The sequence below is a fragment of the Scyliorhinus torazame genome, chromosome 5 (assembly GCF_047496885.1).
Source record: "Scyliorhinus torazame isolate Kashiwa2021f chromosome 5, sScyTor2.1, whole genome shotgun sequence".
Lineage (NCBI taxonomy): Eukaryota > Metazoa > Chordata > Chondrichthyes > Carcharhiniformes > Scyliorhinidae > Scyliorhinus > Scyliorhinus torazame.
The window spans coordinates 285319828-285334150 of record NC_092711.1 but is presented as its reverse complement, the minus strand read 5'-3'; the positions used below and the strand labels follow the sequence as shown (position 1 = coordinate 285334150).

The following is a 14323-nucleotide window of genomic DNA, read 5'->3' as shown; positions in this document are numbered from 1 at the left end:
TATTGCCCCTATCTTTGCACCCCCTGCTGTGTGGAAAATTAATTTAGCTCAAATCTTTGAAATGAACCAGGCAATTCATGTGTGCAGGATTGCTTCAATGTGGTGTCTTGATGCTTACATTACATTTGCCAACGTTAGGGGACCCAAATTATAGGTGCACCGACTGGTGTCATTCCAAACCAATTGACCAACATCCTGTGGTAGATATTCTATATTTTTCAGAATTGTATTCAAGCTTTTAAGCATTAACTAGTTGATTTAACTCCCACACTTTAAAACCTAATAAAAATCCAAATTGACCAAATCCAAATCCTATTTGCTTGTTGGTGCTGGAATGCAAAAACAGACGGAAATGCACCCAAAACACCCTTTTATTAACAAGTTAGATAAAGAATTGTACCTTAAGATGTCAAAAAGCTAGTTCCTGCAGGTTAATACATTTCTAGATTTAAAAATGAGGCACAGCAATTGGGAACGGAGATTAACTTGTCCAACGCATCACACAAGACAACACTATTTTGACTGTGTAACAGTATACAGTTGCATAGTATACAGAATATGACCCCACGTTTAATAATACAACAGGCAAAACAATGTACTCTGCTGTCCATTCATGTTTAGAGGTGACTTCTCACCTCCTTTATAAAATATTTGGACAGTTTATGAAAAGCTTTTTAAATGTGTATTGAGTTTACTTTTATGGATCCAAACTGATAATAAAAAAGGAAATCATCAACGCAATATGGCCAGGAATGTTATCAAGATTCTTGAAAAAAGATCTTCCAAATAACTTTAGTGTTCAAGTCAAAGTTTGATCTGGATATAAAACATTCGCTTGTGATCACGTGATTTTGTAAATTGCGAATCCCTCCCTGATATCCGTAAAATTCACATGTTCTGAAAATGTAAAGCGCCTTTTTTTCTCTCCCTCTTATTGGAGTGGAGTGCTCTCTGTACATAATCCTGGGCATACGGCTGGGTCGTCCTCACAAGCTCTGTAGTCCTTGCTGTTGTGCACTGTGGTTAGAGTGTGACAGTTACTTGGGCCATATTCCCGACAGGCGGGCCCCCAGAGATGAGCCCCCCGAGCAGCATCTGCCCCGCCATCTCTACAGGACTCCCTGGACCTGGGCCGTGGGGGGCTAGACAGCCATCAGACTGAGCCAACTGTTTCTTGGTCATCTTCCGCTCCTTTGCCCTCCGATTCTGGAACCATATTTTCACCTGAGTGGAAACAGAATTAAAACCGTAAAATGTATCTTAAAAGGTGGAAAATAAGCAGGGCTCATTCAACCTGTTGGGACAGGGCCAACATTCAATCAGACCATGGCTGTCATGCATCTAACTATCTACCTGCCTTGGTTCCTCAACACTTAATGCTCTTGCTTATAGCCTATCAATTGCAGTGTCAATATTCTAATTGACCCAGCCTCAGCAGCTTTTCTGGAGAAAGAGACCTTCAGATTTCCATTATCCTGTGGTAAAATGGACAGCGGCCCGAATTTAGGCCCGATATAAATTTGGACACTCTAAATTAAGAATTGGACATTTTAAATTAAATTACAGTCAGCTCTAGGCAGGGCTGCTGGCAATTCAAACTTGGCCCAGATCAAATACACTGAACCCAAACTGACTGTCAGGACATGTCTGGACCTGACCGCATCAGTAAATAATCGGTCCCATTGATATGAATCGATTGTTTTGGGTTGTCCAGATAAAGCTAGACTTTCTGGCACCCAGTTACCATACATCGAGTAAGGTTACGTGCGAACAACACGCCTAGAGATGGACCCCTGGGGGTGGGTTCCTGGTGTCCTGCAGAGTTGGAATCGGCATATCCATTGAGTTTTGCGACCCCTGTCCTGGGACCTCATTGGCTGAGGGCCAGAGAACTTTCTGGAAAGGCACTAAGAGGGGTATAAAGATCGACCACCCAGTCAATGCAGAGGTAGTAGAGAAGATTGGACAACTGACCAGAGATGGAAGGAAGCAACGTGTGAGACCCACCTTTGCGGATGAAGGCCCTGTGACAATTGAGACTCAGTGAATTGGACCCACAGCTTGAATGAGTTCATCGGCATGGGTAGTATTAAGACTCTGTGGTGCTATGGAAAACGCGTGGACTTCTAAAAGACACCTCAGGCATTCAAAGTATTAAGAATCTTGGGAGTGTTATTATTTGAGATAATTTAATGGAGGGTGACTTTACTGTACTCAATAATAAATCTGGCTATATTTGTCAACTTGTATTTGTCTTTGTTCATCTTGCAAAGAAAGGCACCTGGGTAAAAGGTTTGAGTAACAAACTGGTCGAAGTGTCTGAGGTTCTGCAGACAACAATCCTTTAGCACCATATTGCAGCCTGGAATGTGTAAAGCACTTCACATGAGGTCTTACTTTTTACAGTGTGGAGACCGTTATATATAACTTTTTTATTTAAATTCTTTCATGAGATTTGAGCATCACTAGAAAGATTTAAAAAAAAAAAAATTTAGAGCACCCAATTTATTTTTTTCCAATTAAGGGGCAATTTAGCATGGCCAATCCACCTAACCTGCACATCTTTGGGTTGTGGGGGTGTAACCCATGCAAACATGGGGAGAATGTGCAAACTCCACATGGACAGTGACCCAGAGAATCATAGAATCACAGAATTCACAGTGCAGAAGGAGGCCATTCGGCCCATCAATTCTGCACCACTCCTCAGAAAGAATACCCTACCTAAGCCTATACCTCCACCCTATGCCCTTACCTCCACCCTATCCCCACACCTCCACCCTATTCCCGTAACCCTACCTTACCTTTTTTGGACACTAATGGCAATTTAGCATAGCCAATCCACCTAACCTGCACATCTTTGGACTGCGGGAGGAAACCGCAGCACCCGGAGGAAACCCACGCAAACACGGGGAGAACGTACAGACTCCGCACAGACAGTGACCCAAGCCGGGAATTGAACCTGGGACCCTGGAGCTGTGAAACAACTGTGCTAACCACTGTGCTGCCCATTCGAACCTGGGACCTCGACGCCGTGAGACAGCAGTGCTAACCACTGGATCACTATGCTGCCCACATCACTGGAAAGATCAGCATTTGTTGCTCATCCTTTTGCTTTGCCCTGGAACTGAATGGTTTGCGACACAATTTCCAAGGATTATTCAGAGTCAACTCTTATCATTGTGGATCTGGACTCACATATATACCAGGTTAGGTATGGATGGATTGGATTGGATAGATTGGATTTGTTTATTGTCACGTGTACCGAGGTACAGTGAAAAGTATTTTTCTGCGAGCAGCTCAACAGGTCATTTAGTACATGAGAAGAAAAGGGAATAAAAGAAAATACATAATAGGGCAACACAACATATACCAATGTAACTACATTAGCACTGGCATCGGATGAAGCATACAGGGTGTAGTGTTAATGAAGTCAGTCCATAAGAGGGTTATTTAGGAGTCTGGTGACAGTGGGGAAGAAGCTGTTTTTGAGTCTGTTTGTGCGTGTTCTCAGACTTCTGTATCTCCTGCCCGATGGAAGAAGTTGGAAGAGTGAGTAAAGGAAGGGTCTTTGATTATGTTGCCCTCTTTCCCCAGGCAGTGGGAGGTGTAGATGGAGTCAATGGATGGGAGGCAGGTTCGTGTGATGGACTGGGCGGTGTTCACGACTCTGAACTTTCTTGCGGTCCTGGGCCGAGCAGTTGCCATACCAGGCTGTGATGCAGCCCGATAGGATGCTTTCTGTGGTGCATCTGTAAAAGTTGGTAAGAGTCAATGTGGACATGCTGAATTTCCTTAGTTTCCTGAGGAAGTATAGGCGCTGTTGTGCTTTCTTGGTGGTAGCGTCGACGTGGGTGGACCAGGACAGATTTTTGGAGATGTGCACCCCTAGGAATTTGAAACTGCTAACCATCTCCACCTCGGCCCCGTTGATGCTGACAGGGGTGTGTACAGTACTTTGCTTCCTGAAGTCAATTACCAGCTCTTTAGTTTTGCTGGCATTGAGAGAGAGATTGTTGTCGCTACACCACTCCACTAGGTTCTCTATCTCCCTCCTGTATTCGGACTCATCGTTATTCGGGATCCGGCCCACTATGGTCGTATCGTCAGCAAACTTGTAGATGGAGTTGGAACCAAGTTTTGCCATGCAGTCGTGTGTGTACAGGGAGTAGAGTAGGGGGCTAAGTACACAGCCTTGCAGGGCGCCGGTGTTGAGGACTATTGTGGAGGAGGTGTTGTTGTTCATTCTTACTGATTGTGGTCTGTTGGTCAGAAAATCGAGGATCCAGTTGCAGAGTTGGGAGCCAAGTCCTAGGTTTTGGAGCTTTGATATGAGCTTGGCTGGGATTTTGGTGTTGAAGGCGGAGCTGTAGTCAATAAATAGGAGTCTAATGTAGGAGTCCTTGTTTTCGAGATGCTCAAGGGATGAGTGTAGGGCCAGGGAAATGGTGTCTGATGTGAACTGGTTGCAGCGGTATGCGAATTGCAGTGGATCAAGGCATTCTGGGAGTATGGAGGTGATGCGCTTCATGATCAACCTCTCGAAGCACTTCATTACGACTGAAGTCAGAGCCACTGGTCGGTAGTCATTGAGGCACATTGCCTGATTCTTCTTTGGTACCAGTATGATGGTGGTCTTCTTGAAGCAGGTGGGGGCCTCGGAGTGGAGTAGGGACAAGTTAAAGATGTCCGTGAATACCTCTGCCAGCTGGTTCGCGCAGGCTCTGAGTGCACGACCAGGGATCCCGTCTGGGCCCGTCGCCTTCCGAGGGTTCACTTTCAGGAAGGCCAATCTGACTTCAGAAGCTGTGATGGTGGGTATGGGTGAATTATGGGCTGCTGGGGCACTCGCCAGCGGATTGTTGGTTACCTGCTCGTACCGAGCATAGCATGCATTGAGTTCATCGGGGAGGGGTGCGTTGCTGCCAGAGATACTGTTCGGCTTTGCTTTGTAGCCCGTTATGTTGTTTAGTCCTTGCCACAACCGCCGAGAGTCTGTCTGTGACTCTACCTTGGTTTGATATTCTCTCTTGGCATTCCGGATGGCTTTGCGGAGGTCGTACCTGGATTTCTTGTATAGGTCAGGGTTGTCTGCCTTGAACGCCTCAGATCTGTCCTTCAGTAGGGAGTCAATCTCGCGATTGAGCCATGGTTTCCGGTTGGGGAACGCACGTACTGCTTTATTTGGCACGCAGTCGTCCACACATTTGCTGATGAAGTCTGTGATGGTGGTGGCATACTCATTTAAGTTGGTCGCTGAGTTCTTAAATATGGACCAGTCCACTGTCTCTAAGCAGTCATGTAAGAGCTCTTCTGTCTCCTCGGTCCAGCACTGCACAACCTTCTTAGTTGGATTCTCCCGCTTGAGTTTCTGCTTGTATGCCGGGAGAAGGAGCACCGTCTTATGGTCTGATTTCCCAAAGTGCGGTCGGGGGATGGAACGGTAGGCGCCTTGATTTTTGAGTAGCAGTGGTCAAGAGTGTTGTCGTCCCTGGTGGGACAGGAGATGTGCTGGTGGAATTTTGGCAGTACACTCTTGAGGTTGGCCTTGTTGAAGTCTCCGGCCACGATGAACAAGGCCTCCGGGTGTTCTGTTTCGTAGTTGTTTATTACTGTGTATAGTTCACAGATGGCAGATTTCCTTCCCTGAAGGGCATTAATGAACCAAGCTGGGTTTTTATAAAAATGACAATTCAATGATAATTTCATGCTTATTGATGAGTCAAGCTTTCAATTTCAGATTTTCATTAATTGAATTGAAATTCCACCAACTGCGATGGCGGGATTTGAACCCCTGGCCCCAGATCATTAGTCTGGATTCCCAGCCGGGGGGGGGGGGGGAAAGGAAAAGGTCTAATTTTCTCAACAACGCTTAGTGAAACTATATCGTTCTTCCAAAAAAAAAAGAAATGCTTAAATATTTTCAGAAATAAGATTAGAAAATTATGGGAATACACAGCAGGTGTGCCTCGGGACTTCTAACTGGAGTTGAGGCTGGGGAGAGGCAAATGATGGGAGGAGAATCTTCTTAGTGAGTATAGGTTGAGACTTTGTGGGGAAGCCAATGCTGAAAATGAGAAGGTCACAGAAAGCAATAATAATCTGGGAACAGCTGCATCTACCAAGATGGCCGCATATTTCATTACTCGGTATTGTGTTAACGAACCTGTCTTTCCGAGAGTCCGAGGATGGTGGCCAGTTCGGATTTTCTCTTGATAGTGATGTACCTGTTGTAGTGGAATTCCTTTTCCAGCTCAAGCCTCTGATGATCTGTGTAGACTACCCTGTACTTGTCTTTTGTCCGGGTTTTACCTGAAAAACCATAGCGAGGAATTTTAAAGCAATATCATTACTAACCCAACAAACCTGAATCTGAAAGTCATCTCTTTTAGTTGATGGCCAGACTCTTAATTGGAGACCTATATTGTGTTTAAATGTCTGCATTCATTCTTAGCCATCCACCTGTTGCATGTAGAGTAAGGCGCTAACATACAGGCCTTGCCCTGCACTAACTCTGGCCTTCTCTTTCAACGTTCAACACTCGATTTATACGTTTTTGACGAGAACTCATTAAATAGGCCGACACGGTAGCACGGTGGTTAGCACTGTTTCTTCACAGCGCTGGGGTCAAGGTTCGATTCTAGGCTTGGGTCACTGTCTGTGCGGAGTCCGCACGTTCTTCCCCTGTCTGCATGGGTTTCCTCCGGGTGCTCCAATTTCCTCCTGCAGGCCAAAGATGGGCAGGTTAGGTGGATTGGCCATGCTAAATTGCTCTTAGTGTCCAAGGAAAGGTTAGGTGGGGTTAGGAGTCTGCGTGTTCTCCCCCTGTCTGCATGGGGTTCCTCCGGGTGCTCCGGTTTCCTCCTGCAGTCCAAAGATGGGCAGGTTAGGTGGATTGGGAATGCTAAATTGCTCTCAGTGTCCAAGAAAAGGTTAGGTGGGGTTACGGGGATCGGTTGGAGGTGTGGGCTTAGGTAGGGCGCTCTTTCCGAGGGCCGGTGCAGACTCGATGGGCCGAATGGCCTTCTTCTGCACTATAAATTCTGTGATTCTATGAAATAACTGAAGGGTCCTGCAAAAGTGTATCGAAAGTTATTCAAGCAAATTGACCAACCAATTAGCATCGTTACTGATGGCCAGAATTAGTGTCATTTCAGCCTCGCCTATGAAAAATAATTTTCAAGCAAAAATACTTTCGATCTTTGCCGTTCCACCCGTTCTTAAATTGTGTTTGACCAGTTGAAGATACCTAGTAAATTAGAATTCTCCACTTAATATATTTTTGATATATGCTAACGCCCAACATTCCAAGTTTTTAAAAAAAGTCCCAGTATCTGTAATGGTAATTATCTGAACTGTCAAATGAAAGTTTGGAGGTATCAATACCCAACACGTTTTCACTAACCGACCTGAATCAGCCATGATTAAATTGAGGGTGTTCTTTATATTCACTGAACAGTGATCACAATTCATTGAACTCTTCACCCTTCTGTTGCAGGTTCACAAGCTTCTCAATGCAGCTATCCAAAGTCAGAGTGTTGTGTACGCCTGTAATTCGATAAATATTTACCTTCCCACCAGAACTGTGTCCCAGATAAGTAAATTCTCGAAACAAAATGTAGTTCAGTGTGCAAAATGACACTTCAGGCAAGTGTCGATTTCGACAGCTCTGCCCTCTATCGTGTCTCTCCCTCCAGCGAGCGTCCCCAATGACAACGAAACATTCCTGTTCAGTCTGGTTTCTGACTGACCGGTGCTGAAACCGCGGCTTTCAAAAGCAGAAACTCCCCGAGTTAACAAAACAAAAAATCTACGTCAAGCATTATATCACTGGGAAACAAAATCAAAGAGGTCGAAGTCACAGAGATCAAAGGAATGATAGGAGTGGACCCGTTTGCTTATATAATTAATTGTATACCGAACCACTCCACTTCCAGGGCACGGTCATCTTATAGGCTTAAAGTGTCTTGTGCAATATTTTGAATTTCAGTGTAAATGAACGAAAAATATCTCGCCCTCTCACGTTTCTACTTACGTTTTGTCAATAACTGCCGCTCATTCCCAGTGATGGAAAGGTGGGACCGGACTACCCTATGGAGCACACACACACACACACACTCGGGCAAATTAACAACGCGGTATTCATATGATAAAGCGAGCACACTCCACACAAAGAGCTACAAGTCAGTTTTACAAAAGGGTGGCTTCCTAGTAGCTGGATCACAGGGAAATCTGTTTGATTTCCCTCGCATAAACAAATGGCGGCGTCTACTTTCATCTTAAAAGCATCTTTTCTGTTTTGCTTAGAAAAAAACAAACGTCGAAAATGAAAGCCGGCTTTTACCTGACGGTCTCCGGGGCGCGAAAGCAGACGAAGGAAAAGGAGGGAACCAAAATTTGTGCAAGGGAAATGCTAACTCGGATTCGGTATTCAACTTTTGAATCTATATTGCTACCAGCGACAATAGAGGAAGCAATTCATAATTTTGCTCTATTTAACACGAATATTAAGCATCGTTTTGTCCCATGATGTGTCCGTTTTAACAAAGCCAAGTGGAATATAAGAATCCACTTTAAATAACCCATTTTATTCAATGCATTTTGAACCAAATAGACAGCGAAAGTGTGGCGTTTGGGTGAATGGTCCACTGGTGAAATGTGAATTTACTATTGCCTCCTCAAAATAACAGTCCTTGTATTTCCTTAGAAGCGTATAAACCAATATTCAAACCATTTGAATTGTGTTCAGAATGCAGAAAATGTTGCAGCTCATTCATTTCTCTGAAAGATTCTTGAATCTCTTTTCTGTCTCGTCTGTTGAAATACTTGCAACCAATATAAATATGTTTGTCCACCAGGCCCTGGCCATGCAACTGTCTTTACGTTTCTACAAGGAGTCAGAGTGTTGCTTACGCCAAATTGTATTCTTTTCTGCTTGTTGACGATGGCCCCATTCCAGATGTGGATGGGACTTATGCTGTGCATTTCCAGCATAGCCTGATATCTTAATCGATTTTATTTAGCATTGGGAATTTTATTTATTTTAATGTTCACTTGTTAAGGGCAAGTCGGTTTAACGTGGTTCTCACACAGACAGAGTCCTGAATGACACACTTGTTTCATTCCAACAACCTCCTCATAAACCATTTTGAAAGAGCTTTTCCAATTTGATACAAAACAGAAATCAGTTTGATTGATAATTGACTTGCCACACACCCAGGTCACAGATGAAACATGTTTGCATTTGAACAAGAATCGACCTGTCTTGCGAGGGTGTGTGTTAAGGGTTAAAATTCAACAGGTTCTCCGAAGCCTATGTAAATATGACCTCGGTTTATGACGCGGCCATCCGCACTCGCATTATTCACCTTGGTAATAAAATTCAGGAGACATTGCGGGCCAGACAATGCTACAAGGACAAGATTCATTATTTATTGTGAAAATCGTCACCCTTTCCGGTAATATAAAGCGGCCATGTTCCCAGATAATGAGGCGTTAGGAAGCGTAACAGGGCGCATATCAAAGCGAGCAGAAGTGTTGAAAGGGCCTGCCGCCTGAATATGACAAATAACAATGTGGTGACTGAAGAAACGGGACCTCACAGCTAGTTTACAGGATAGCAAATTAGCATTCAAACCGAGACCGGCGCCTGGCTACATTCCCACCTCTGGCAATGTGCATGGGATTCTATCACTGGAATCTGGGAATTGAATATACTTCTGTCTCTCTCTCCCCCCCCCCCCCACACGAAAAAAAGTCTGATTTTGTTAAGGTGGGTAGAAACTTCTCCCCCCCCCGCAAAAGACTTTCACGCGCTGGAAGTCACCAAGAGATTTGCTTAGCTGCAGAAACACACTGTGGGTTGAAATGCTAAGTTCTGGAGGGAGGGAGAGACTTCACACGGCACCGACAAGAGGGACGAGGTGGAAGTCAACACGTTGTGTGGGACTAACACCGGGAGCTTGCGAAGAGGGAGCCAGGATGGTTCACACGCCAAGTAACCTCTGTGTAACCTCGAAGTGGGGACGCGCGAGAGAGAGAGGGTTTAGTCCTCGCCTCCACTCCACCCCTTGGCCCTTCTTCAAAAAAGCAAGTCTGAAGCTCACACTCCCCGGCCCTAAAACTTGGTCAAGCTGGTTAGTTACATTTGACACTAGGGTTCGATGTGCTTCTGGAGTATGTGGAGTAGTGTCGATTTCCTGACTGATAACTGGTCCTCTGACAATGGTGCAACGTCGAAGTTCTTTCGTAAATTATTCGTGGGGGGGGGGGGGCGGGGGAACATAAGATATAAGATGACAATGGTCATCATTTCCCCAATTCTGCCTGTGCAGCGGCTCCACCTGAAAAACTCAGTGAATAGAACCTGGATTTTGTTGTTACGAACAAGGAGCAGGATGAGCCACTAAAGAGAAAATGCTGGAAAATCTCAGCAAGTCTGGCAGCATCTGTAGGGAGAGAAAAGAGCTAACGTTTCGAGTCCGATGACTCTTTATCAAAGCCATTCTGCCCCTCGAGGCGTCTCCGCCATTTAATAAAATCATGGCTGATCTTACTTTAACCTGCACCCCGCCCACATAACCTATACCCCCCGCCCCAACGCCGTCCCTTACCAAGAATTCGCCACCTCTGCCTTCAAATATTTGCTTCCACCGCCTTTCAGGAAGAGAGTTCCAAAGGCTGAGATAAATACATTTCTCCTCATCTCCGTTTTAAACAGGGACCCACATAGTTCTAGATTCTCCCACAATGAGGGAATATTCTCTCCATCTGCTGACATCCGGCGGTGAACTGGTTTCAAATTATAAAGTCCACATTCAAACTCTTGTCAAATGTGATTAATAAACAAGGCGCCGCAGATACAACCACCCGGCCTGAAGCAGAGTTTGGACATTAGGATGGTTCATAGCCGAGGCTGCCAGACAGAACCACCTGTATTCCTTCCTATTTGACTAAAACGAAACCAATCAGTTCCGTCTTAAATAAACGGGCATTGACATAAAGAGAGTTCCCACACATTAATGTTCAGTGTTTCCTCGACATGCTGGGTCCAATCAACCTTTAGACTCTCAACAGTCTTGGGGTAGAGTGAACGTGTAGGCGGTAATACTCTCGGGACCGTCCGATCTTGCAAGAAGTGGCGTGTTTTCCCACGCAGAGCCTGGTTGGCGAGCATGTGGAAGGTGCACTCACGCTGTGGTGGGACACACGAAGGGCTGGGCCCGGCCTTTCGTGCCCTTTCACACATTAGGTGATAGGCACCACTCTTAGCTTTCCCATTCAACCCAGTTCAGTGGGAACTCCGGGCCTGTCCCTATTTTGTACCCAGTAATAGGTAAGCTTCATGTTGGCTACACTTCCTTCCACCAGTCCGGGTGGGATTATGTTTCAACCTCGGCCAATTATTTTATATATTGCAAAATTCAAGTTAATGAAACCTCCGAGATTTCGCCAGTAATGCAATTGCAGAAAAATCCGATTTGCAAAACGAAAAAAAAAAATCAATTTCCTGGCCGTATAAATTCACCCTCGTGAAAAAGAGAGACTTCACCAAATCCTAGAATGTGCAGCTCAAGGTTTAGCACACAAGCTGATTTTATTGCAGTCAAACGCAACAGCAAGCATGACTGTAAAAGTGTAACAGGGCGCCCGACTATCGCCTCAAGTATCCCCACACCCTGCTTCGCCAGATTTGAGAGATCAAACGAATTTCTATAAACGTTTCTTTTTTAAAAAAAGCAAAGGATTCCTTTCCGAGAATGACAACGTAGAACTAACTCTACCAAAGACACCAAACATCATCGTCCTTTAATCCCAGATCCCAATACTCCAGAAAGTCAAGCAGGAATCATATTGTAATATCTTTCTAAAAACTCCAATGCGGTGATTGCACTGATGGTTTCAATCAAATATAGTAGCTGTAAGCTATGAATGTCTGTACTGATCATTAGTTCATTGTCCTCCTTGATGAACCTACAGTTTAATATGCAGTTGTCTTACTTGTGCCCTGAATGTTACTTAAGCTGGAGATTTTTCGAGTCTTGAGAGTTCTTACCTGCGGCAGAGATCTGCGCCGTTTTCTTCATCCATTCGTAAGGATTGCGCCTTTGGCTATTGGGCGAGGTTTGTCCTCCTGAAGTTGCATCTAAAGGTGGAAGGATTCCTGCCGCTGAGGGGTTCAAGGCATTATAGTCAGGCGAGCTGTAAGGAACCTGCCCTGGAGTAGAGTTACTTATCTGCACTGGCACTGTGTTCGATGGACCGGGCCCATAAGAACTCCAGTCCTCCCTTGGTGGACCATATGGAGAGGTCCAAGACACCGAGGTTTGAGGGTGGTTTTCCACATTAGGCACATGATATCCCGCGTACTCCGAGTACTGTGGAGGAGAAACGAAGTTCTGTGTGGACAAATTGATGTTTGGTCGTCGGACAGGCCCTGGGTACATGCTTACTTCTTTATCCAATATATATCCCACATACATGGCTAGGGTTAGGGTTTGCGTACATGCTGCAGCCAGACGCAGCTGTCTCCTCGCACTGGTATTGGTCTGGTAAGGCTCATGCTGAACTGCCCCTATCGCACATGATTAACCATTGTTTACAGGACCCTGCTCCTAACCGTGTGCCATAGGCGCCGCAACGTCATTGCACCGCCTGGCCATCGATTTGCATTCAAATAAGAAGTGATGCCTGTTCTGGTTAGGAGAGAAAAAAAACACCTTTCTGCTCGGCGGCACTTCCTATTGCCTGGGAAATCCACCTCAACAATCACAATCCTTAAAGAAAATCACACGCCACTCTTTCATCCATTGGCTTAGATACCTTGATAGGTTTAAATCTGACCTCGAATATAACGTTACTAAAGTCAAGGGAATATATCGAATGCCTCAATGGCATCTGGCTGGAGAAACGAATAGTTTGCAGAAAAAACGGTTTTAACCTAAGGTGAACTGAGTTGAGCCGAGCACAACTTGTGTGAGGTAGTTTGAATGACGGCCTGCTGACTCACGATTTGTTCACATTGGACAAGGAGGTCAATCAAGTTATTTTTTTCAAGAGTATCTGTCTCGCTTTAATTCTACATTGGTAGAGAAAACCCAATAAGTTGAACCACCCATTAGAGATGATTCAATTGTGCGCGTCAACATGTAATCTCGCATGTCAGGAAGCTGCTCGAAGGCACATTTGATCCTTATCCTCCCAGGCTGACCCAGTTCGCGGGATATCTAATGGTCTAAAACTAGCTTTAAAAGCGCAACTTCAAACTGGTATGAGATAGCCTTTTGGAAGTGACCAAATCAAACGATTCTGTTTAGCAATACTGTAGGTAGCTGCGATTCTTCCGACTTTAACATGTAAAATACCCACGGGAGAGGGATGCTGTCCACCAAAGTTTTTCAGATTGTTATGCAGATGGCCCCAGGTCCATCTGACACAACTATTGACCGTGCGAAGAGGTGCAAAGTATTATGAAGCGGTTTCTTCACACAAGCATTACCGCTGAAAATTCTTCACAGTTATAGTGGAGCCACTTGTTAAATCACGCCCCCCCCCCCCCCCCCCCCAACAACAGAAGGTATGTGTATCTGATCAGAGCAGCCACTTTCATTGTAATAAATATCTTTTTCCTCTCCTGGGGGCTGCAGTGTGAGAGATTCACCTGGATCTGGGCCTGCATTGAAGGTTGCAGTTACACTCTTACTCTAAGAGTAGGGGCCAGAATTAGGATCTGCAAATCGCCAAAACCTTGGTTAATACTGCACGCAGGTGACGTTTTTATGTCTGAGTGTGTACAAACAGCCAGTCTGCTAAATCCACTTAAAAAGTTATGTTGCTAAATCCTTCACTTTGGTTTGTAAAGTGCCCAATTGGACCACAATTCTGATCGCTGAATTCAGTTGATGTTGGACTGGAGGCACATTTCCTAGATGTGGAATATGCTTGGCAATTAGGCAAATTGTGAATACATACTTCGTCTGAAAAGAGAATATTTTACTAAATATTATAGATATGCAAGTACAAGGCAATGGTCAATTTCTCCTTTGGCAGTTTACAGCGTGATAAATATTTCTGTTTCTTTCTGATTGTTTTTTGTTTCTTGTAGTTTGTCTTTTTTTTGTAATAATCTTTATTAGTGTAAAAGTAGGCTTACATTAACACTTCAATGAAGTTACTGTGAAAACCCCCTAGCCGACACACTACGGTGGCTGTTCGGGTACATTGAGGGAGAATTCAGAATGTCCAATTCACCTAACAAGTCTGTCTTTCGGGACTGGTGGGAGGAATCCGGAGCACCCAGAGGAAACTCAGGCAGACACGGGGAGAA

General features: G+C 44.9%; 1 protein-coding gene across 1 annotated transcript; it reads right to left on the bottom strand.

Annotated features, from left to right (window-relative positions):
- Nucleotides 1–310: 310 nt before the first annotated feature.
- On the bottom strand, nt 311–12709 carry cdx4 (caudal type homeobox 4). The gene is made up of 3 exons (XM_072505642.1): nt 12053–12709; nt 6164–6309; nt 311–1224 (listed from the first exon to the last, which is right to left on the bottom strand). Exons 1-3 carry the CDS (start codon nt 12477–12479, stop codon nt 1024–1026), a joined length of 774 nt encoding a protein of 257 aa, XP_072361743.1. The 5' UTR covers nt 12480–12709; the 3' UTR covers nt 311–1023.
- Nucleotides 12710–14323: the final 1614 nt, after the last annotated feature.

Excerpts from the sequence above, each read along its gene's own strand:
- cdx4 (XM_072505642.1), bottom strand. The coding sequence starts at position 12,479 with ATGTATGTGGGATATATATTGGATAAAGAAGTAAGCATGTACCCAGGG. Across the intron at positions 6,310-12,052 it reads GGCGCAGATCTCTGCCGCAG|GTAAAACCCGGACAAAAGAC; the intron begins GTAAGAACTCTC and ends ATGGTTTTTCAG. Across the intron at positions 1,225-6,163 it reads TCGGACTCTCGGAAAGACAG|GTGAAAATATGGTTCCAGAA; the intron begins GTTCGTTAACAC and ends GTTTCCACTCAG.